At 44.8% G+C, this 22,964-nt stretch overlaps 2 protein-coding genes across 3 annotated transcripts in view; one reads left to right on the forward strand and one right to left on the reverse strand.

Annotated features, from left to right (window-relative positions):
• The first annotated feature begins 375 nt into the window (after positions 1–375).
• GNRH1 (gonadotropin releasing hormone 1) lies at positions 376–5,570 on the forward strand. The gene is made up of 3 exons (XM_039522222.1): positions 376–672; positions 2,551–2,646; positions 5,411–5,570. Exons 1-3 carry the CDS (start codon positions 532–534, stop codon positions 5,450–5,452), a joined length of 279 nt encoding a protein of 92 aa, XP_039378156.1. The 5' UTR covers positions 376–531; the 3' UTR covers positions 5,453–5,570.
• A 299-nt stretch (positions 5,571–5,869) lies between these two features.
• DOCK5 (dedicator of cytokinesis 5) overlaps positions 5,870–22,964 on the reverse strand; it is a 147,727-nt gene continuing 130,632 nt past the window's right edge. For both annotated transcript variants that reach the window (XM_039522200.1, XM_039522201.1), the window contains 4 exons: positions 22,098–22,275; positions 19,240–19,378; positions 15,660–15,775; positions 5,870–13,261 (listed from right to left, as the gene is read on the reverse strand). In XM_039522200.1, coding sequence (XP_039378134.1) covers positions 13,160–13,261; positions 15,660–15,775; positions 19,240–19,378; positions 22,098–22,275 — 535 coding nt within the window. In that variant the 3' untranslated portion in view covers positions 5,870–13,159. The remainder of the gene's footprint in view (positions 13,262–15,659; positions 15,776–19,239; positions 19,379–22,097; positions 22,276–22,964) is intronic.

Raw genomic sequence — 22,964 nt, forward strand, 5'->3', positions numbered from 1 at the left:
TTACATTTTGCATGCTCAGTGTCTAGAGATACTTGACTGTGAAAGACTGCAGAGCATTTTTCAAGGACTGAGGTACTAGAACAGAAACTGATTAAACTGAATGGATCAGTTGCGTGGGCCTGCACCAAAACCTTGGGATCTAGATGCTCCCAAAACTCTGGGGAGGTGTTTGAATTTTGCAGATGGCCCTTCTTTATAATGGGCTAACCCTAAATACTGGAGTTAAACACATCCAGACTTTTTAGAATAAGCTTGAACTACAGCTGGATTTCAGGTGCATTGGGCCAGAATTTAAGATGCATTCCAGAAATACAAACACTGTCATGATTTTGTAGTGTAAGAATTGAGCATAACCTGAATGTAATAAACTGATTATTGAATAATCAGGTGTGGTGTGCATGGGGGATTTGTGACCAATGGATTCTCAGCAGCTTTTTGCAAGTCTAAGTGAAATTTGTCTTTTTATAGAGTACCCACCATCTATCTTCAGTCCCTGTACTGTTTTTGCTTTATATTTTGCTTCCTGGTAGAATGGAGAAGACCAGGAAGCTCTTTGTAAGGTTCCTCATGTTTATTCTGTCTGTGGAGATTTGCTTGGCTCAACACTGGTCTTATGGCCTGCAACCGGGAGGAAAGCGGGATGCTGAAAATCTGGTAGAATCATTCCAGGAGGTAGGTTCTTGGTTTTAAAATGACACTTTATTCATTGTACCTTACCCCCCATGCCCTCCGGGGGATGCGAGCAGAATAGCAGCCTGAGCATCTAAAGGTATGACTACACTGCAGTTAATCAACCACTGATATTGCCATTAGCTGAAGGGCCGTGGGCTATAAAACTGCAGTATAGACACCTGAACCCAGCTGTCTACGTTGCAGTTTTATAGCCCTGCAGCCTGAGCCGGCGCTAGCTCACGCTGGCCAGCTGTGGGTGGATAATTGCAGTGCAGACATGATATGGGACATTTAATGAATTTTTAAAACTTTTTTTTTTTGGAAAATTTAAAAAATTTCATTGTAGTGAAAGAGGCCAGCTTGACAGCCCTGGAAACCCAATTCTAGCCATAGAAAAGAGAGAGTGGCAGCTTCCCCTATCTGTCTAAGCACTGCTGTGTGTTTTAAAATCTGAGCATCTCATGTTTGACGGGAGGGAACACCTCTAAGAATGAGAGGGAAATATGGCTTCCAGTTTCAGCCAGTCCATAACTTCTCTGCTATATTGTCGGCTAAGGTTCCAATCAGCTATTTTGTTATGGCAACACTCATGCCACTTGAGCTCAGGGAGGACAAGGAACAGCTGCCCTCTGGTAATTGGTCACTGTAGTGAAGCGAAGACTCACCAGTGCGGCGCCTCCTGCTGGTCGTCCGGGAATTAGCTCTTTTCCAGCGTATGGAGCACCAAATGCAGGCTGGTATCTCACCTGCTGCTGGCCCCATATCCCACTTTGTGCCCTTTTACCTCAGGGTTCTGCCCCCAGTAGTAACCCATAGTCTGGGTCTCCCCTCCCAGGGGAATCCACAACCCTCTAGCCCCACCTTGCCTCAGTGGCTACTGCCAGTCATCCTCTAGCCCCTGCTCACTGGGGCAGACTGCAGTCTGTCATAGCCACTCATCATTGGCAAGGAGGTCGGATCAACTACCTCTGCCTATCTCTGGGCTGCACCTCCCAACCCCAGTACCTGCCTAGGCCTTTACCAAGGCCTCAGCCTGGGGAGTTGCCAGACTAAAGTGCCCTAGCTCTGCTCCAGGTACCCTTTTCTCCCCAGCAGTTAGGTCCTTCTCTCTCCACAGCTAGAGAGAGACTGATCCAGCTCCTCCCTGAGCCCTTGTAACAGGGTCAGGCATGGCCCCAGCTGTGGCTACTTCCCAATCAGCCTAGCCTTTTCTTTCAGGAAAGGGTAAACTGCCCCCTACTATCATACGTGCAGGGAGAGGAGGTTGGCCAATGGAGACTCCTGTGACTAGGGCTTGTTTCCGGTCCTTAGTCCGTTCACGTATCCGGGTGGAGTTCCTCTGGGCGGTGTCCGCTGGCTCCCTTGACGCCTTCGAGGAACAGTGGGCGCTGTCTGGGGTTCTCTGCTCGGTGTCCCCGTCAGGTTCCCTTCTTATGACCCTTTGACCGCACTCCTGTCCCTGTTCTTTTATTAGTTGTCCCCTGAAATCAGTGGGTTTCTGAGGTCCTGTAGAGCCTCCCCTTAGGCTGAGGGGGGGATCCCTTAGCAGTGGGCGGGCTTCTGCCCGCCCACTTCCCAGAAACCCAATAGGTACTATCATATGTTGACCATTCACTTGGATTCAAACTAGTAACCAGAGCTGAAAGCCTCTGTCCACCATTTCCATTTGTCGGAGCCTTCTAACCTCTCTGATTCATCTCTACTTTCATGAGCATTTGTGAAATTTACTATAACAAAAGTGGGATAACACTGGATCTGTGCAGGGGGAGGGAGAATGGTGAACTTGTGAAGTAGAAAAGCATGTCCATCTAGCATAGTAGGGTGGTCCTCTAGCAGAAGATTCTCTTTCTATGAGACTTGTATCCTCTTCCAATTCAGATTGCTAGTGAAATGGAAAAAATAGGTGAACTGCAGCATTTTGAATGCAGTGGCCCACATCAGCGCTCCATGCTTGGTGGTCTGAAGGGAGTTCTGGTAAGTAAAGCTTTGATTTATTGTAATGGAAACTCAAAGGACCACTTTTTGGGGGGATGTTGGTGCTTAGCAATGCCGGTTCTGCCTCTGCACCAAATGAGAAAATAAAATTAAAGTCAGATAAATTTTACCTTCATCCCAATTTTTTGCAGCATTCACAGTTTAATTCCACAGAATAACTCTGCCAGCTGAAGGATCAGGCCATATGGATGCTGCTTCCCCTAGTGTGCCCTGACTGTGGAGTGTTTATTCTGGTACAAGCTCCAAAGCAAAAATAGCAGAACCTTAATGAACAGACCACAGAGCCCCCAGCAGAGCAGAGAAGTCTAGTGTCCAACCTAGAATTCTGGGCAAAGGTTTTCAGACATGACAAGGGGTTTTGGGTGCCTTCATTTTCATATGTCCAACCAGCACTTTAAATGGGACAGATGGTCATCACTGTCTGAAAATCAGACCCTTTTGTGATGTCTCAGGGCAGGCACCTAAATACCGAGGCAATCAAAATCACTAGTCCTGTTTGAAAAGCTTGTTTTCCTATTTACCCACTGCGAAGTCTCACCTTCAACTGACTGAACAAAAGCAAACTTCGGCTAGGAGACGGCCCTGGAAAGTTGCAGTACTCAGAGGTCTGCAGAACATATGGGCCAAACTCTGACTATGCAGATGTGTACATAAGTATGCTTTGACTTCAAATGCAAACTGAATGGATTGTGAACTCTTCGGGGCAGGGGTTTTGTACAGCACCTTGCACAATAGGGTCCTGGCCCATGGCTGGGCCTCCTAGTCGCTACTCCAATACGAATAATGAATAATAATTTCTGAAAGTATTAACACAAGGATCTTTCTCTTGTGAAAACCTTTATTGGGGAAGTGGAAAGAGCAGGCAGTGAGTCATTTGAATGCTTCTCACCCATTTAAGAGGAAGTCCTTTCCTTTCTTTCTCATAGCTGAAGGCTCACTAATTGGATTTTCAGGTTTGCCAACCCCAAATTACTTTTAAAATCTATTTGCATTGTTACATATGATGAGATGAAAGAAGGGTTTAATGCAGAAGCGTAAGAATTTATGCCTTGGGTATTAACTATTATGTATCTGCTTCTCCTGTAGTATGTCATACACGCTGTGGCCTGTGGGCCACCAATTGTCCACAGCCCACTTGCTGCAGTCTGCAGTGAGCTGGCTGGTCATTTGTTGCTGGCTCCTCATTTCCAGCTGCTGAATGACACTGAAAATACATTCAATCTTTTCCCTATATAACTTTTCTATGTTACCAAGTGTTGCAATTGTTACAGGGATGTTATGCAACCAACCCGTGGGAAAACAAGGTGATCCACACAAAAATGAATGTGTCCGGAGGGGGGATGCTTTCAGGGAGGCTAATCTCAATGGTTTCCCAGAGGAAATACATCTATAGGCTAAAGGGCAGAGCAATCTCTTTGCCAGAGGTCCCCCAAGTGTGAGGGGAGGGCACGGATAGGGGTAAGTGGGGGGGGGCACAAGATAAAAAGCTTGTGGACCACTGCTCTATGCGATTCAATCGCTGACCTCTGAGGTGGTCAATTAGTTGCATTGATACCAGAATTTATCCTCTAGACCCTACATTTACAGAACATAGTGAGACGGAAGGATAGGTCAGTGGTTCGTAGGTTAGCATGAGACTCAGAAGGGGATTCAACTCCATGCTTTGCCACAGACTTCCTATGTGAGCTTTGGCGAGCCACTTAGGTGCCTAAATTCCTTTAAAATCGGGTCCTAAGGAAGCAGCCAGGCACCTAGTGGGATTTTCAATGGGAATTAGACATGTAGGCTCTTTTGAAAATCCCACTAAGCACTTATCTACCTTTAAAAATCTGGGGTTTAGTGTCTCTGTAAAATGGGGATAACCACATATTTCTACCTCACAGGGGAGTTGAGAATAAATACCTTAGGTTCTGAGGTGCTTGCATACCATAGTAATGGGAGCCCTATAAAGTACTTACCTATTATAGTTTGGGAGAAAGACAGTATATTTCCCTAGACTAGATCAATAGAATCTCAGGCTACAAGAACAATAGATATGGCAAGGTAGGTCAGTACCTGAATGGCAGACTAGATACTGCAGGAAGTGGTGCTGTGACAGTCCTAAGATACGCCATAGCAGAAAGTAAGATTTTAGCTCTGGTATTCTGGTCAAAGGCTACATTTGTATAGGGACACTTAACATATTGATACTTCAAATGACTACATTTCTTCACTATTTGTCCTAAACTGTTGTTGCTATTCATTGTTCAACAGTAACTGTGTTGCACTCCAGAAACGGCTGCATTTCAGGGGCAGGCAAACTGCTAGATTAGTGGTTCTCAAACTTTTGTACCGGTGACCCCTTTCACATAGCGAGCCTCTGAGAGTGCCCCCCCTTATACATTAAAAACACTTTATATTATATATTTAACACCATTATAAATGCTGGAGGCAAAGCAGGGTTTGGGGTGGAGGCTGACAGCTCATGAGCCCAAAGGGTCCTGACCTTCACTTTGAGAACCCCTGTGCTAGATGTAGGAGTGGGATGAAAGGAACTATTATAAATGTAAGTTATGGTGTACTATCACCTACATAAGCAGGTGGCAGAGAGCCACTTAGTTCAGATTTATGCAGGTCTAGCCCTCTTCCTGATGGAGACCCTCCAGGCAGAATATTTTAGTATTTCACCTGGCCTTAAAATTCCAAACCAAGTAATTTTTCCTCTTTAAAAAAAAAAAATCAAGTCATACCATGTGTGTTACAGGCAAGTCTGATTGAAGGAGACGCGGGGCAAAAGAAGATCTGAATTCATGAAGGCAAATGGAACAAAGGACCTGTTACTGTAACATTTCAAAGCAATGATTTAGCTCTAAGGTCTGACCTCTGTTTGGATGACAGTGTCATGTGCATAAATGTTCAAATACACAAACCATATAGAGATGTTGGAAATATTTTTTTGAGTAGCGTATTAGCTCTTGGATAAGATAAATGACCGCTTGGGGCAATGCACTGGGATTCAAGAGACTTGGGTTCTACTTGCCACTGATCTATTGTGTGACTTTTCATGTGTACAAACAGTGTCTAGCAAAATGGGCCCATAATGTTTGTTGGGGCCTCTGGACATTAGTGTAATACATGTAAGTTACCTACTATTAAATAACACATAATTTCACTTGCATTTCAATAGTCCATGCATGGAAGACATTTAGGGTGTTTTTTCCTGGTTTGCTCAATCTACATTTATTTAAAAAAATATTTACAAACTTTACAACAGTAAACACGCTGTTTTCAAAACACGTACATTTGTACAGCTGGCTTTACAGTCTCAGTAAATAATATGCTATTTAGTCAGAGGTGCAGAATCCCTTTTCCAAAGTGTGGCTCTGGCCCTTTCTTCAGAACCAGTTTAGAAGCTGTATGTATTGGTGAGTCAGCTGCAGGGGGCTATGAGGCTACTTGCAGCCCACAGTGGTTTTAAAAACTTAAATAATCAAGTCAAGTACCTCCGAGGAATCAAACTGGAAGGAAGCTATGCTACAACATAAAAGTAAGTTTCCCCAGCATTCAAGAGGAACATATCCCCTACTCATGGTATTAAATTGTCATAATACCAACATCATCAATTAACACAGGAAGATAGATCAAGCCAATATTATCTGTATATGTTAACAGTATGTGGCATTATGAACTTTTGGAATGGGATTTTCCAGAGCCCGCAGTGCTGGCCTAACTCAGTTCTCATTACGATGTTATATTCTGTAATAGGAGAGGAGTTTACATAGACAGTGGAAGCCAGTGAGACTTAATAGAAGCTGAGGGCAAGTCTACACTACAAACAGTGCAGCTACGCCTCTGTAACATTGTGAAGATGTCCTAAGCCAACAGGAGAGAGAGAGCTCATGCATCAGCTTAGTTACTCCACCTCTGCTAGAGGTGGTAGCTATGTTGGCAGGAGAAACTCTCCTGCTGACATAGTGCTGTCTATACGGCCGGTATAACTTCATCGCTCAGGGATGTGGAGTTCTCACACCCCTGAGCGACGTAGTTACACTGAAGTGTGTAGAGTAGACCTGGCCCGAGTTAGGCCAACACTGGGTGTGTGCTTTTGAAAGGCACTCCCTTTAATGTCAGGAGATCAGTTCTGCCATGTTACTCAGGTGTTTTCAGGTTCCCCTGGAATCTTAAAGGGAGGTTCTTGCTGGGCAATTAAAGAGTTTGGTCTACAGCTGTTGCTGGAAATGAAAACAGTGATATATATGATAGAGCAGCTTTTAACATACAGCCGGGATTGAAAAAGGGAACCAGCAGTATTCAGGAATGTCTTCACTACCAAAAAAAAAATTAGTTAAATTACAGACATATCAGTCTTTTTAATATTTCCATTTACAATTATAAAAATAAATAAGGACAGTAAATCTGGAGCAATGAATCCTACATTATCACTACAAGTCTAACTCACGGTTCATTTGTGGAAGGTATGCTGGCAGGCACAAGTAGGAAAGTTTATTAGATGCAAATTTTCAACAACTCCTCGATAGGCACGTCTGCCACTGCCGCTCCCAGAACAGTTTTCACTTGAGTCAACCTCCTTTCCTAATCTAATAATCCACTGAAAGGGAAAACTGCCCATTTCTCCCCCAGGCATGGATAAGAACCTGTAATATTTTAAATAAAATTTATCCTGGCATTACACATTTTAAATTAAAAAGCACCCGAAAAGCAAAGGGTGCGCAAATTTCTCAGTGGAAAAAATGTGAGTAGACTAGCAGATTCCAAGGCCAGAAGGGACCATTGTGATCATCTAGTCGGCCTTCCTGTATAATGCAGGCCAGGAACTTCCCTAAAATAATTCCTGTCTGAACTAAAGCAGATCTTTTAAGAAAACCTCCAATCGTGATTTAAAAGGTTCTGGGAATTGAAACATAACACTCGTTTTGAACAGCATAGCTAGGAAGTGGGATTATGTAAATATTTTTTCAGTGCAGACTGGAGTTTTGGTTTCCAGGTTTGTTTGTTTTTTGGTTTTTTGTTTTTAATGGTTATGGTCAGCACAAAAGTAAGCTCTCATTTCTGCCATGGACTGATTACATCATGGTGGAGCTTGTCCTTGGGAGAGACTGGGTAACATTTTCAAAAGCATTCCAAGAATTTAGAAGCCTAATTCCCATTTTCAAAATGGATTTAGGTTCTTAAAACTTTCAATGACTTCGGTTTCTGAGGGCCAGATTTTCAAAGCTATTTAGGAGCCTAGTGATACAGATAGGTATCTAGTAGGATTGTCAGAAGTGCCAAGGTACTTAGCTCCCATAGATTTAATCTTTAGATGCCTAAATACCTTTAAAAATCTGGCAGTTAAGGACCTATGGCTCTTCCCAGTAGTGGGACCAGACAGCAAATGTGAAAAATGGGATGGGGGTGGGGGGTAATAGGAGCCAATATAAGAAAAAGACCCCAAAATCGGGACTGTCCCTATAAAATCGGGACATCTGGCCACCCTACTTCTGAAAATGGGAACAAGGCTCCTAAATCACTTTGATACTTGAACATTTTGCCCCTGGTCTTCACGAGACAATCTGATTTATAGCAGCTGAGGATATGACCCCTTGAACACTGCACTCCGCTCAGCAATACACCTCTAAGGAAACCAACGTCCATTCGTGAGCAGGTTTTGCACCCAAGGAGGAGAAAGGGAGTAGGAGAGGCTAACCCCAGTTACAGACAGACTGAAGACAGCAAATAAAAACTCCCCCAAGTGTAGGCGAGAGTTTAAAGATGAAGGTAATACACAGGACCTCTCAAATTCTCCACATCCTGCTTAGGCGACAGCTGCCCTATCCCCCTCCTGTAGAAGTGAGGTCTAAACTAGAACAATCTCAAACTGGCCGGACAACAAGCCAGCAAGAAGAAAAGCCTGAGTGGTGCAGCCAGCTCATCGAGGCAAACTGTAAGGAAGTTGTCAGGCAAGTTGGTGCCAGGGAGCAACCTGTTTAAGAGCTCAACTAATGAAGGCCAAGAATCAAAATGTGGCTTGTATCAGACACAGCTCCACCAAAAAGCCTGGGGCTTCTTGAAGTTCAGAGGCAATCGACAGAGCTTCCTACAGCTCTCCTATCTGTTTCAGAGTAGCAGCTGTGTTAGTCTGTATCCGCAAAAAGAACAGCAGTACTTGTGGCACCTTAAGTACTCCTGTTCTTTCTTCTATCTCTGTTAGCCTTAGGTGTTTAGTTTAGCCGCTGGGTAACTCAGGTGGTAGTACTGTTGAGTTACTGCTGACAATCCTAACTTCTAGCAGCTATCTCTGGATGGCAGAGAGAGCATTTTAACCCCTTACATACCAGGTACCTTGTCCATCAATCCTCTCGCTAACAAGGCTGAAAAATGGGAAAGAACAAGAATTTAAAACACAGGTGGAAGGAGGAAATGTCAGGATGTTGCTAGAGATCAGATTTGGATCCAAAGTTTGAGGGTGTCAGGATTGAGGTTTTGAGTTTGGTTCATTCTAGAGTTAAGGCTGCAACGTTCTTTCCAAATTTCAAGGTTGTTCAAATCTGGGTTTTTTGATCAGGCCCCATTTCTCCTTTTACATACAGTTGGCAAGCACACAAAATACACCAGCGAGTAAAGGCTAATGGAGTAGATCAAAACAGAGAGAAATAAAACTAGAGATAAGCCAGACTATTGCAATATCCCTTCCTATCTCTCGTACTCATGGTGGGAAAAGCCACTAGCTGTAGTTCTTGCAAACATTCATGCTTTCCGCCTGATATTAAGAGCGAGAAGAAATTTACCATTGCATCCATTTTGTGCTCGGAATATTCCCTCTTTTGCAAGGAAATTAAGTAAGTACGTGGCTGATACTGACTATCAGTGAAGGACTGGAAAAGTGACTGAATTAATACAAGGTGAAATATGCACACACACTATTCACTTGTACCAGACCCTACACTCCTCACTCAGACAAAGTTCTCACGGACTTCAGTGAGAGTTTTGAGTAAGGATTTCAGGATTGTGTGCGTGTGTGTGTGTGTGTGTATCAGGGATGGTAGGAAAAGAGTGGGTATAAAAAAAGAAACCCCTGAGGTTTTCAAGTCAAGCAATGTCTATGTCCAGGAATGTAATGTGGAACTGACAATATGATGCTCTGGGGATTGGGGGCGGAGGTGGAATATGGTCAAGATGTTCAGAAAGGTTTTCAAAGCTTTCCCTGGAGAAGGCAGCTGTCCAAAAGACACTTGTGTGCGCACTATAGCGAACACGGCTGCAGGCATATGTGATGTGACGGCAGTGCGACTTCTAAAATGTCTCCAACTTATTTTGTGATGTGAATCTGATAGGAGCCTTTAACGAATGCAATCTGTTTATGGAGGCATACGGGCAGCACAGTGAAAGCAGCTTCTGCAGGTTTCTGTTTTCATCCAAACAGACACCAGAGAAACATATGACACAAGATTGGATTGTTCCAGTCTGAATAAAAATATTTTCAATAAGATTGCTATGCTATTGGACAGTGCTTTACGTAGGCTTAAAAGCCTTTTGTTTTTCAATGAGGTAGTGGAACTAGTTTGTATAGCAATAGCAGGAGAAATTATGTTGGAATAGCCTATGTTAAATGATAAATGTTTTGAATATTGCAGGCCACATCCTCAGCAGTGTTTTCAGTGGCTCTACATGATTTAAAACCACCTGAGGACCTAGCCTTCTAATTAGAAAGGGTCCTGAACCAAAGCTCTGCTCCACTTGCAAAGTTTGGATCCAGATTTGAACTGCCACCACGTTTGCAGGTGGATCCACTGCTAGGACAGGGCTGAACCAAAATCATCACTAAAGGCATAAGGATTCAGCAATCAGAACTTAGCAGAAAGGTTTCTGATCCATTCACACAGGGTATGGTTTACACTGCAATAAAGACTCAGGTCAGAGCTGCATCAGCTGACTTGGGCTCGCAGGGCTTGGGCCGGGGGGCTATACAATTGCAGTGTAGATGACTGGGCTCGATCTGGAGTCCAGGCTTTGAGGCCCCACAATGGGGAGGACCTCAAAGTCTGGGCTTGGGCTACAGCCCCAGCCCAAACATCTGCACTGCTATTTTTAGCCCTGCAGCCCAAGCTCTGGGAGGTCAAGTCAACTGACCTGGTTCTGAGTCTGGGTGCCACGGACTTTTCATTGTAGTGTAGACATACCTTAAGATACTTTGGTGATGATCATAATATACAAACCTAGACAGAGAAAGGGAATGCAGAATATAGGCCACTTAGTTCTTTCATTTGTTTTGCAGGGCTAAAAAGAACAAGTACACATTTTTAAATTGACCTCAGCTATTCAGATCATCATGTGACCAGAAAACTATGGACAGAGTACAGGGCGATGAAAATGAGCAGGGTGCTGGAGGGATTGATTTACGAAACAAGATTACAAGAGTTATGATAATGACCTACCTATTCGGACTAAGGGCCTGATCCAGAGCCCGCTAAATTCAATGGAAAGATGCCCATTGACTCCAGCGGTCTCTGGATCATGCCCTGAGGGAGGGACCGCAAAACTGGTCTACATGCTTTTGAAGGATGTTAACACCAAACAGGGAAAGGAATTATTTAGGGTGGCAAGTGGCAGTATAAATAGGAGTCATGGGATGAAGTTATAGAAGAAGATTTAGATTGACTATCGGGCAGTGAAAACTTATTAAACAGAATGCTGCTGCCACACACTGAAAACAACAGAAGAAAGGAATAAGTAATTAAGAGAGAAGAATTAGAACTGATTCCATGAAATATCCCTAAACAGCATAATTGTCATATTCACCAAACAGCCCACAAGGAACTGGAGCAACTCAAGAAACCAGAAACTTCAGGGTGTACTGCTCAGTCTTTCATGTCCCTCTCAGACCTAGGTGTGACTCATTTGAGTTTAGTGATCGTTAAAAGTTAGGCCAACCGTTTTGTGTGCAGAACACAATGGAAGCTCTCAGACAAAAGGCACAGGACAAAAGGCACAAGAAGAGTTGCAACAACAGGGTGCAGTAAGAGGGGGGGTGTTTGTGAGTGCGTGGATTGGAGGGTTGTTGGCCAAGAGTTCAACTGGGATTTGAAAGACTAATGGTTTTTGAGGTTGGTTTATGAGATTCAGATGTACATCTATACTGTGATAAAAACCAAGTCTCAGAGCTTAGGACAACTAGGGTGACCAAACGTCTTGATATTAGGGACTTTGTCTTATGTACACAACTAACCCCCTGCAATGTGGAAAAAAAAGTGTCCTGATTTTTCACACTGCTACGGTCAACAGTGTAGCTGCTTGGGAGCCCAGGCTCTGAGACCCTCCCCACTTGTGGGGTCCCAGAGCCCAGGCTCCAGCCCCAGCCAGAACGTCTGCACTGTAATCTTATAGCCCCGCAGCCCAAGCCCTGTGAGCTTGAGTCAGCTGACACCGGGCCAGCTGTGGCCAAGCTGTGGGTCTTTTCTCACAATGCAGACATAACCTCTGTCCTCTTGATGAGCTGCCCGTAATGAGAACTGCAACCTGTTAATGCTAAAGCAACGCCTACCTGGGAAGAGAGGACTTTTTTGCACCATTGTTCAGTTATTTAAAAAAAAAAAAAAAAGATGTCGTAGCCTGTTGTGTCCCATGAGCACGCAGGCTGAGCAGGTGGGGCAACACAAGCAGAGCATCAACTGCTTTGCAGTATTCAAACAAGAATCAAAAGCAAAGGTCTGAGGCAGTGGTGGCGAATCCAAACTCTCCACTGAGAGTGAGCTACCACCATTGTTGGCCCAAGTGTGAGCAACCTGCCCTCATCTTTAATACACAGGGGTGACCAGCAGAGACGTCAGGGCCCTGCAGGTGGTGATCATTTTTGCTCGCAGCAGGTCTCAGGACACAATCAGAACCTCGTGAGGCTGCTTGAATTGAGGCAGAACATCACAAGTTAGCACCTGTCATCTCCAGGGGCTGCATTTCACAGAATGGGAATGGCGGCAATCTGGTCCATTCCATGCAAATCAGGGCTCCCTTACTCCTCCTTGACCCTCCGCCCCACTGGTGCAGCTGCATAGGTATAAACCTGTAATGCAAACATGCTGGGGCAGTATAAGGAGTGTTTTGCATTGACGTGGCTGATCTCGGTTTAAGTGCTGCTGCAAATCCTTTTTACACCAGCGTGGCAACTCTGCACAAGGGGTTCGCGCTGATACAGTTACACTTGTGGAACCACCACCAGTAGAGACAAGCCCTTTTGGGGTATGAGCCTCAGATTTCTGGTAACACTGCCTCCATTTTAAAGCTCACAGCCTTCCCCATCGGGCTTAGTGTCTTAATGTGTGCAAGGAAAATCATAGGGTTGAGAATGCAAAATATATACAGTTCAAGTGGCTTATTTTGGAATTACCTGGGGGAAACTCCCAGGGAAGGGAATGGAAGATGGGATCACCAGTCTTTAGGGCTGGAAAGACCCAGAGTGACAGTAAAAGAAAAGCAGCCCATTTCACTCAAGGTGTTATTCGGTACGCAGAGGGAATCCTTATTGCAATCCCTGCTCCGAAGAGATGATGCTGGATTTTCTTGCTTTCGGAGGCGGAGGGGGAGGTTTGACTTCACGTCTGCTGGGCAGTGGTGGGGCAACCTGGAAAGATAAAACACATAACCAGGAGGTGAGAAGTTCTTCTCTACCAGCAACAGACATCTAGATGGTGCTGCATTCCCTGCTATTTATTTCAGGATCAAATCCTCCAATTCCACTCCAAATGGAATTTCTCGGCACCAGGTGATAGAACGCAAGTCTGGGAATCAGTACATTTGGGTTCTGCCTCTGACTCTCTGTCTGAGTTTCAGTAAGCCTGTGTGCAACATTTTTCCCATCTATAAAATGGGGACAATACTCCTTTCCTACAGTGCTGGAGCCTTGAAATACCACCTGTCCTGATGGGTGAACTCCACTGAGTAACACCAAGGGCCTGATTTTTCCACTGAGCTGCAACTTGTGTGATCATTTACACAGGTGCAGTGAGGGCCAAGTGGGTGTAAAATGCTACCCAGTCAGAATGGTAGCATTCACATCTCTTTGCAATGGTGTAAATGACTGCACATGGTGCAAGGAATCAGTGAATCAGGCCACGAGTTCCAGTACAAAAGTCACACCCTTCCTGCACAAAGTACAGGATTTTAAAGAGTGCCCCTTGGTTTTGCACAAATTTGCACTCTCTTTGGTTCTTTGGATTTTTCCCTTCAGCTACTTTAACCAATGCACATCGGCTATTAAGGGGCACACTTGGAATAAGCAAGACCTGAAAGAAGGCTGGGTGAGCAAGAGGCCATGTGCTCTCCCCTTGCTCAGCCTCAACTGCCTGGATTTCAAAACTAGTTAGGGAAAATAAAGGAAGGGTTAGGTGGGGGCTTTATGACTTAAAAAGCAATGTGCAGAAAAATACGTTTACAGTCTCTCCTGCATCAGTCCCGTCTGGCTCCAGACTAAGGTCAATGACAACATAGCACCAGCATGTTAGTAATCCATTTTCTTATAAGGCTCAGGGAAAGGGAGCTCTTCATTAATCCTCTTGCGCAATAACTCCCAGCACATCCACGGCACTCGCATGTTTCCTGTAGTCAGACCACCTCGTGCAGCAATGCTGCCCCATGTCTCAAGCTGCGTCAAGTCACACTAGGTCAGGATTTGCAGAGGAGACCTCTAAAGCATCCCTAGCAGGACATGTTTTGGGGGATTGTAGGTCAGAATTGAAACACTCCCATGGTATGATGCTGGGGTATGTCCCAGCCCTGCGAGAGGTGCCATCATTTGGAATCAATGTAAAACTGAGGCCAGAGGCACTGTGGCCTCCAAGGCTACTTCTACACTACGAGCTAGGGGAGCAATTCCCTGCTGGTGTACTCCTATTTCTAGCTCTCATCGAGCTAGCATGAGTATAAACAGCTGTGCTGCCATGGCAGCATGGGTAGCAGTAGCAGAGACATGGCTGATTCATGCCAAGTACAACTCCCTGAAACCAGTGGGTACGTATTCAGCACAGCTCAGTTGTGCCTGCACTATCGCTACAGTGGCTGCATCAAGCGAGTGTGAGTATGTGCACATGGGCACAGGAAGCCCACCCCAGCTCATGGAGTAGACAGAGCCGAAAATGTCCCATTGTCATTATTTTAAAAATAAAGAATGATGATATTTAAAGCTCAGTATTACTGGCCAAATTCCAACTCAGGTTATTACACTATCCCTCTCTAAACTTTCTCTGCAGCTTTGGTTGGATAGGGCATTCTTCCTGTTCTGTTCCAAAGGGATATTCAAGGTTGCTATGCGTTGTTAAACAGCTGCTGTGTTCCACTCTAGAGGAGGTTGCATTTCAGTTCAGGATGAAAGGATCCTTAATATGGATATTAGCATGCTAACCTTGTGAAGCACTTTCAGATGCTTTCCAATAAAAGGCACTACAGTAGTATACATTGAAGATAATATGATACCACAATGAGACGGTGACTTATGAAGACTAGAAAATTATCTTGGTCAATAATTTTAATATCAGGGGCCTTGGTTTTCAGAAAGTAAAAATCACCCACCCTGGGAAAATCAGGCTCCTTCCCGGTGTCTGAAAGTTGGGCACCCATAAATCATTAGTCACTTCTGAAAATCTTGGCCTAGAAGTTCTCCCTGTTTCTTCTTTTTTTCAGTAGTGGAGAGAACTGTGATATTTACACCCTGACTATAATTATTAAACTCCCAGATCAACGTGTTAGTTTGTGTTTTCAATAACAAGTAAACACAAAACATTGGATACAGCAGATTTTGCCAAGGCAAGGAAAACATGTTCTTTTCAGCTGAAGAAGGGGACTGGCTAGACTGCCTTCCCATTGAGCGGAAAACTTCTTGCTCTCTTGTGGTTTCAGGAAGCAAACCAGCAAACTGATCAGACAAGTTTCAAGTAGCACCACCCTAAGAGCAACCGGGAAAGTTCTACTGGTGCGGCTTTCTCAAGAGCCAGCTTCCAAAAAAGTGTCAGTTCCAATTTCCCTACCTCCAAAGAGTTCCTGGAGTTGCTATTCTCATAGGGTTTGCTCTTGGGTGGAGGCGGAGGTGGGGTGCTCTGGAAGTTAGCAGTTGCCAATCCATCTGTCTGCAACGAGGGAAAACCTAGAAACAATAAAAAGATACTTAAGTCAAAGAAGACTGACTTGAGAGTGGGATGGGGGAGGGAAATGGTATTGACCACATGTAATTTTGAAGGGAAAATTATTACTATGTTTTGTATTGTTTTAATCTACTAACAGGCCTCCAACCATTTTAGCAAATGAACCTGAACAGATGGGTCAAAGTAAAATCCCAGTTGTAATTCCCCTAACTTCAAAAGATCCAAAAGATTTCTATATTCGTAACGTGATTCTAAACCCATGTGAACAAGGCATGCCTGGGGGAACAGAAAATTGAATCCATTATCACATCTGAAATGTTCAGAGGGGTTTCCTTTCCACTCAGGCTTCAACCTCAGCATTCACTTTGAAGTTAACTCTGACTGATGGAGTAAATAAGTATCCAAACTTCTAAAAAATTTCCTGAGAAATTGTCCGGCTACTAACAACAATTAAAATGATCTGGCTTCTCTACTTAAATCAAGTTTTTGGATTCCCTTCACTGATTTTGTAGAGCTCAACATATTAGTTCTGAAAACGGTGTTCCAGGTCTCTCATGAATACCATCCTAACTCACAGACCCAAGCTGCTTCTATAATCCAATCTCTCACCATCTAAAATACATAAGGATCTAATTCTCTGTTCACGCCAACTTTACACTAGGGTAACTCCACTGCTTTCAGTGGACTTTCCTGATTTGTATCTGTGTAAGAGAGAGAGGAGAATTAGGCCCCACATGTGAACCTCTATCCTTTAAAACGTGTAGCTGTAGTGTGTCGGTCTCAAGATATTAGAAAGACAAGGTGGGTGAGGTAATTTCTTTTATTGGACCCACTTCTGTTGGTGGGAGAGACGAGCTTTCAAGAGCTCTCTGTCGCTCCAAAGCTCATCTCTCTCACCAACAGAAGTGGGCCCAATAAAAGATATTCCCTCACCCACAGTGTCCTTTTAAAACATGGCAGAGATCACCAAAATAAGAACAGCGGCATCTTTGTGATGCGACTTTTGCTAAATCTGTATCTTGTGTGTGCGCGCGCACACATGCGTGCACACACCCACACACCAAAGCTTACATCTGCACCAACCAAATCCCATATTTGTCTATGTAAGGGATGCACTCCATAAGTGTCTCATTTTCCTTATCTATTAAGATAAAATCCTTCTTCGACAGGTGAAACATTTTTAATTTGCCAGCTGAGATTTCAGCAGCAATTTATGTCTCATAGAATCATAGAATATCAGGGTTGGAAGGCACCTCAGGAGGTCATCTAGTCCAACCCCCTGCTCAAAGCAGGACCAATTCCCAACTAAATCATCCCAGCCAGGGCTTTGTCAAGCCTGACCTTAAAAACCTCTAAGGAAGGAGATTCCACCACCTCCCTAGGGAACCCATTCCAGTGCTTCACCACCCTCCTAGTGAAAAAGTTTTTTCTAACATCCAACGTAAACCTCCCCCACTGCAACTTGAGACCATTACTCCTTGTTCTATCATCAGGTACCACTGAGAACAGTCTAGATCTATCCTCTTTGGAACCCCCTTTCAGGTAGTTGAAAGCAGCTATAAAATCTCCCCTCATTCTTCTCTTCTGCAGACTAAACAATCCCAGTTCCCTCAGCCTCTCCTCATAAGTTATGTGCTTCAGCCCCCTAATCATTTTTGTTGCCCTCCGCTGGACTCCTTCCAATTTCTCCACATCCTTCTTGTAGAGTGGGGCCCAAAACTGGACACAGTACTCCAGATGAGGCCTCACCAATCTCGAATAGAGGGGAAGGATCACATCCCTCGATCTGCTGGCAATGCCCCTACTTATACAACCCAAAATCCCATTAGCTTTCTTGGCAACAAGGGCACACTGTTGACTCATATCCAGCTTCTCATCCACTGTAACCCCTAGGTCTTTTTCTTCAGAACTTCTGCCTAGACATTCGGTCCCTTATCTGTAACAGTGAATGGGATTCTTCCATCCTAAGTGCAGGACTCTGCACTTGTCCTTGTTGAACCTCATCAGGTTTCTTTTGGCCCAGTCCTCTGATTTGTCTAGATCCCTCTGTATCCTATCCCTACCCTCCAGCATATCTACCACTCTTCCAAGTTTAGTGTCATCTGCAAACTTGCTGAGAGTGCAGTCCACACCATCCTCCAGATCATTAATGAAGATATTGAACAAAACCGGCCCCAGGACCAACCCTTGGGGCACTCCACTTGAAACCGGCTGCCAACTAGACATGGAGCCATTGATCACTACCCGTTGAGCCTGACAATCTCCTTATAAAATGTTTTGCCATAAGATGGAGCTGGGAGATACGGACACCTGGAATTTGTAGTTCACTTATTTACCGCACAAAGTGCAAGTTTTGCCCAAGACTTTAGCCAGAGACCTGTTAAAAAAGTGTCCTGGATTCATTTGGCTCTCGCTAACACCCCTGACTTCACTGGGGCCACTCCAGATTTATAGTGACAAAAAGCACCAGGCCCTATAAATCGAACATGCTCTATCATGCTAGATACAATGGGCCTGATTTGCAGAGAGAGTTTCTCGTTTCCCGGGTGCCCACAAATAATTGCACTGGCATTTCACTCAGAAATGTAGCTAGTAATATTCGTTCACACCATTCGTTGAAAAGCCTGGATGAAGCCAGGCCCAGTAGGTTAAAAACAACTATTTGTGGAAGAAGTTTAATTTCAATTGAATGGGCTGCATACAATTAAGGAGGGTTATTTCAGCCCCTTTGGTAACACAGAGAGAAAGTTCAAAAGGCAAATGGTAAAAGTCAGGGTCTCTTTCAATGCACTTTTTCCTACCAGATTTTCTCCCTGGGTCTGATGCTGTCATTAGCTCTAGGGCTATCGCTACGAAAACATGGTATAGAGGCAGTCCTCGACTTTACAACGAACGGCACTTCTGAACTGACACCTGGATTAGACTTACAACAATTAGTTTAGACTTTTACGATGCTCGGTCCTGCAATGGAGTGGATGTTCGAGTGCCGATGTTTCAGGAACCAATTGTGTTGTAAGTCTGAGGACTGCCTGTATTCCAGGGGTTCTCAACCTTCATTGCACCGTGAAAGGCTTCTGACAACAAAAATTACTACACGATCCCAGGAGGGGGGACTGAAGCCTGAGCCCACCCTAGCCCCGCTGCGCTGGGCGTGGGGCCAAAACTGAAGCCCAAAGGCTTCTGCCCCAGGCAGGAGGCCTGTATCCTGAGCCCCACCACCCAAGTCTGAAGCCCACAGGCTTTGGCTTTGACCCTGTGTGGTGGGGCACTTGTACTTTGGGGCCCAGGGTCTGGCTTTGACCCTGGCCCCAGGAAGTCAAATGCCAGCCCTGGCGACCCCATTAAAATGGGGTTGTGACCCACTTTGAGGTCCCGACCCACAGCTTGAGAACCGCCGGTATATTCTATTACCATAGACACTGTCCAGAAGGAAGTAGAAAGCAAGCTACAGTGCAACAGGACTTACTGTGGGTTCTTGGGGTTTTTGGAGTGATCGGGGGTGGACTGAGTGGGGTTGACTGCTGGAGTGAGGAAGCCTGAAGCAGTGTCAGTCTGCTGTCTCCTAACTGAAGACTCTTTGGCCTCTGTGCTTTTTCTGATGTGCTCTGAGGGAAAACACAGAGTAAACAAAACCTTTTGAAGTTGGTGAGGTGGCTGCGCACGCAGGGAATAACCAGACCTGTCAGGAAGGCATAAGCATGTTCCAGAAGAGCCACATACAGGACAGAAAGGTGCAGTCAGGTGAAACATAAGAGTGCAAGCACAGAACTGGCTAAGCAATGTCAAAAGGCAAATGCTGTAACTCCTATGACACTATGATGCTAGCACTGCTGGTCAAATTTTCAATGGGGCCTTACTGACTGGATGGCATTGCTCACAAAAATTTCATTATATCAGTTAAGGAAGGAACAGGCTTCTGATATCAGGGAAGGAATTCAGGGTGGAAAATAGTTGCATTTGGCCTAGCCACTCTACGGACACTTTTCCAAGGAGCAGCTCCTGAAAGGAGGCAAAGAAAAATGATTCAGGTAATCAGTACCAGGAACAGAAGAGACCATTTGCGTCATTCAGTCCAAGAGGCTGCATTTTGCAGAACCAATCCCTCTCTTATTCCAACTAAGGAAGGATGGGTCTTGCTCATGGAGTCCTATTGATTTGGAACTTGGGAGAACTATATGCAATTCTCAACCATTCCACAAACTTCCGGTGCGGCCTTGGTCAAATCGCTTGGCCTCTCTGGCTGAGATTTTCAAAGGCGCCTAAGGAAGTTAGACACCCAGATTGGGAATTGGATACCTAATTCCCTTAGGTTTATTTGAAAATCTTAGCCTCTTTGCCTCAGTTGCCCAGTCTGCGAAATGAGGATAATGATACTGGTATTACCTCACAGCAATGCCACGAGGGAATATTCAATAATGGTCGTAAGGTGCTCAAATACTACAGAGATGGGGGCTGGAGGAGTATCTAGATGGATAGACTAGCATCTTATTTAAATTGCTCTTGGCTTTCTGCGGTGATGGTGCCTTGGACAGCTCCATTTAGAGAGTCTGTCCCTGACCAGTTCCTCTTATGTTAAACATTGCCCCCTGCAATAGCGAAACAGCTGTCATTTGACACAGATATTGAAAATCCAGTCTATACAATATTTTGGTCCATTTCTAGATGACACTTCATTACTGGTCAGGAGAAATTGGCAGGGTTTACATAGATTCTAGAACACAATGTGTTCTTTGTGGAGAATATTGCATTAGCCCCCCTTCTTTCACCACTGAACACTGGTGTGTTTTTCACTGTGTAGAAGAGACAGGATTTGGGCATAATGAATATAAGAGAGAAATATCGAGGCTGTTGCACACAGGCCAAGCCTGTGGGTCTCTAGCTTTCGGATCAATTTACACAGCCAGTGCTGCCCAGTGTCACACCAGAGTCATCCTAAATCCTGGGCTGGACTAGTCAGTGACGGAACAGACTCCTGACTTCCCTACAAACCCATCTCCAAATCAACATCTGTGTATTTTGCAATGTAGTAAGAAAAATACAACCCCAAAGCCCCATCTGTTTCACTGAGCCAACCATATGTGGAATTTACCCTCAGAGGTACAGATTCTACTAAGAATTCTTCTTTGCCTTTCTTAGCAACTTGTAGTGCAGTGGGGCATTAATCAACAGCCAAGTCACCTGCCAGACTTTTCTCCCTGATCATCTTCTACGTGCTTAAGTGCTCTGCTGAATCAGGGTCTAAAGCGAAGAGCAGCTGACAGCTCAACCTATGGATTAAGCCCTAGATTCTACTCCCATTGAAATCAACAGTAGCACTTCAATGGCATCGGATCAGGCCCTAATTCAGGGGTTGGCAACCTTTCAGCAGTGGTGTGCCGAGTCTTCATTTATTCACTCTGATTTAAGGTTTCGCGTGCCGGTAATACATTTAAACCTTTTTAGAAGGTATCTTTCTATACGTCTATAACATATAACTAAACTATTGTTGTATGTAGGGTAAATAAGGTTTTTAAAATGTTTAAGACGCTTCATTTAAATTTAAATTAAAATGCAGAGCCCCCCCGGACCAGTGGCCAGGACCCAGGCAGTGTGAGTGCCACTGAAAATCAGCTCGCGTGCTGCCTTCAGCACTTGTGCCATAGGTTGCCTACCCCTGGTCTAATTCAACACATCTTCAACCCCAGAGCTGCCTGTAGATCAGTTTTGCAGATCTTCCCTCAGGTCATGAGCCAGCCAAGCTTCTAGTTCCTATTGAAATCAATGGGAGGAAGGCACCCAAATACCTGAAAAACAAGGCTCTAAATGACTTGTCCAAGGTCACAGATCTGTGGCAGAGCAGTCTCTCTTTCAAGCTCTAGTGTCCTAACCAATTCCTAAATCGCAGGCCAAATCCTCAGCTACTGTACATTTGACTCCAATGGAGCCATGCTGATTTACACCTGCTGAGGATCTGGCCATCCAGCTGGATTTTTTTGAGTGGCTAGATAGCAGCTGCCTGTTTGAATACCAAGGGCCCAATCCTGCGCAGCACTGAGCGCTTGAAGCAGTCCTGGGCGTCTGTGAGAGACGAGGGTGCTGAGCACTTCCCCAGTGGAACCTTCAGCGCCTGGGACTGCAAGTTTCTACTTTCAATCAAAGCCGCACTGTGGCTCCTGAAACAAGTTTTCCAAACAGCAGGCAAGTAATTATTTAGCTGACCAGGGCTTTTGATATTCGAAGCCCTCCCAGTATTGAGTGAAGATCCCAGTGACAAACAAGGCGGAAGGAGAAGGAAGAACTAGAAACCCGCACTGTCGATTTTATTATTATTACTATTATTGTTACCGTTTTGGAAGTCAGTTCAGCTTCTGGCTCCTTCTCCACAATAACCTGAGACTTGCTAATACTCCAATCCTTCCGCTTGAATTTATTAATCCGGTTATCGGCATCTTCCTTGACAGGCAGCTCTTCAGCCTTGGAAGCCGTCGACAGCCTTCTCTCCAAGAGAGGCTCGAGAATGGATCTGCAGTCCACGCCCAAGGACAGAGACAAAGCAAGAAGCATTAGCCCTTTAGTGAGAAGGCCATCTCTTTTTAGTGTGCACAAGGGTAATTGTGCAAAAGTGAGTTAGGAGCACGAGACTTTCAAAGGGACTTGTGCGCTAAGTTATTTGGGCACTTTTGAAATTGCACTGTATTATGCATTGAAGGAAGAGTTGTTCAATGAATAAGGCGCTGGACTGACAGTCAGGAAAACCTGTGGGTCTCTTCCTAGCTTTGCCACTGATCTGCTCTGTGACCATGGGCAAAGCATCTAGGCCCTGCGGTAACACAGCTACAAATGCGTACGCGGAACAGTAACATCAGGGAAGGATTGCAATTCCCTTCCGTACCATTTCCCAGCTGGAAACACAGCAGCTGAGCTAGCCCCAGCTGACCATCTAGCTCTCTGCAGGCCACAATTTGGGAACCACTGACTACAGACTACAGACCTCATACAATGTTTATATCTCCATCTTCCAGGGTTCAGTGACTCTCTTAGGAGAACAGAAATGCTGTGGTTTCACTGTAATATTACCCACATCATAGAATCATAGAATATCAGGGTTGGAAGGGACCTCAGGAGGTCATCTAGTCCAACCCCCTGCTCAAAGCAGGACCAATCCCCAGACATCATTTGGCAGAATTACTGATAGGGTACCAGACTGGGACT

The sequence above is a fragment of the Mauremys reevesii genome, linkage group 2 (genome assembly GCF_016161935.1).
Source record: "Mauremys reevesii isolate NIE-2019 linkage group 2, ASM1616193v1, whole genome shotgun sequence".
Lineage (NCBI taxonomy): Eukaryota > Metazoa > Chordata > Testudines > Geoemydidae > Mauremys > Mauremys reevesii.

Bases quoted from the DNA above. Each gene is read 5' to 3' on its own strand.
- GNRH1 (XM_039522222.1), top strand. From the start codon at position 532: ATGGAGAAGACCAGGAAGCTCTTTGTAAGGTTCCTCATGTTTATTCTG. The intron at 673-2,550 runs GTAGGTTCTTGG...CTTCCAATTCAG, and splicing joins TGGTAGAATCATTCCAGGAG to ATTGCTAGTGAAATGGAAAA. The intron at 2,647-5,410 runs GTAAGTAAAGCT...TGTGTGTTACAG, and splicing joins GTGGTCTGAAGGGAGTTCTG to GCAAGTCTGATTGAAGGAGA.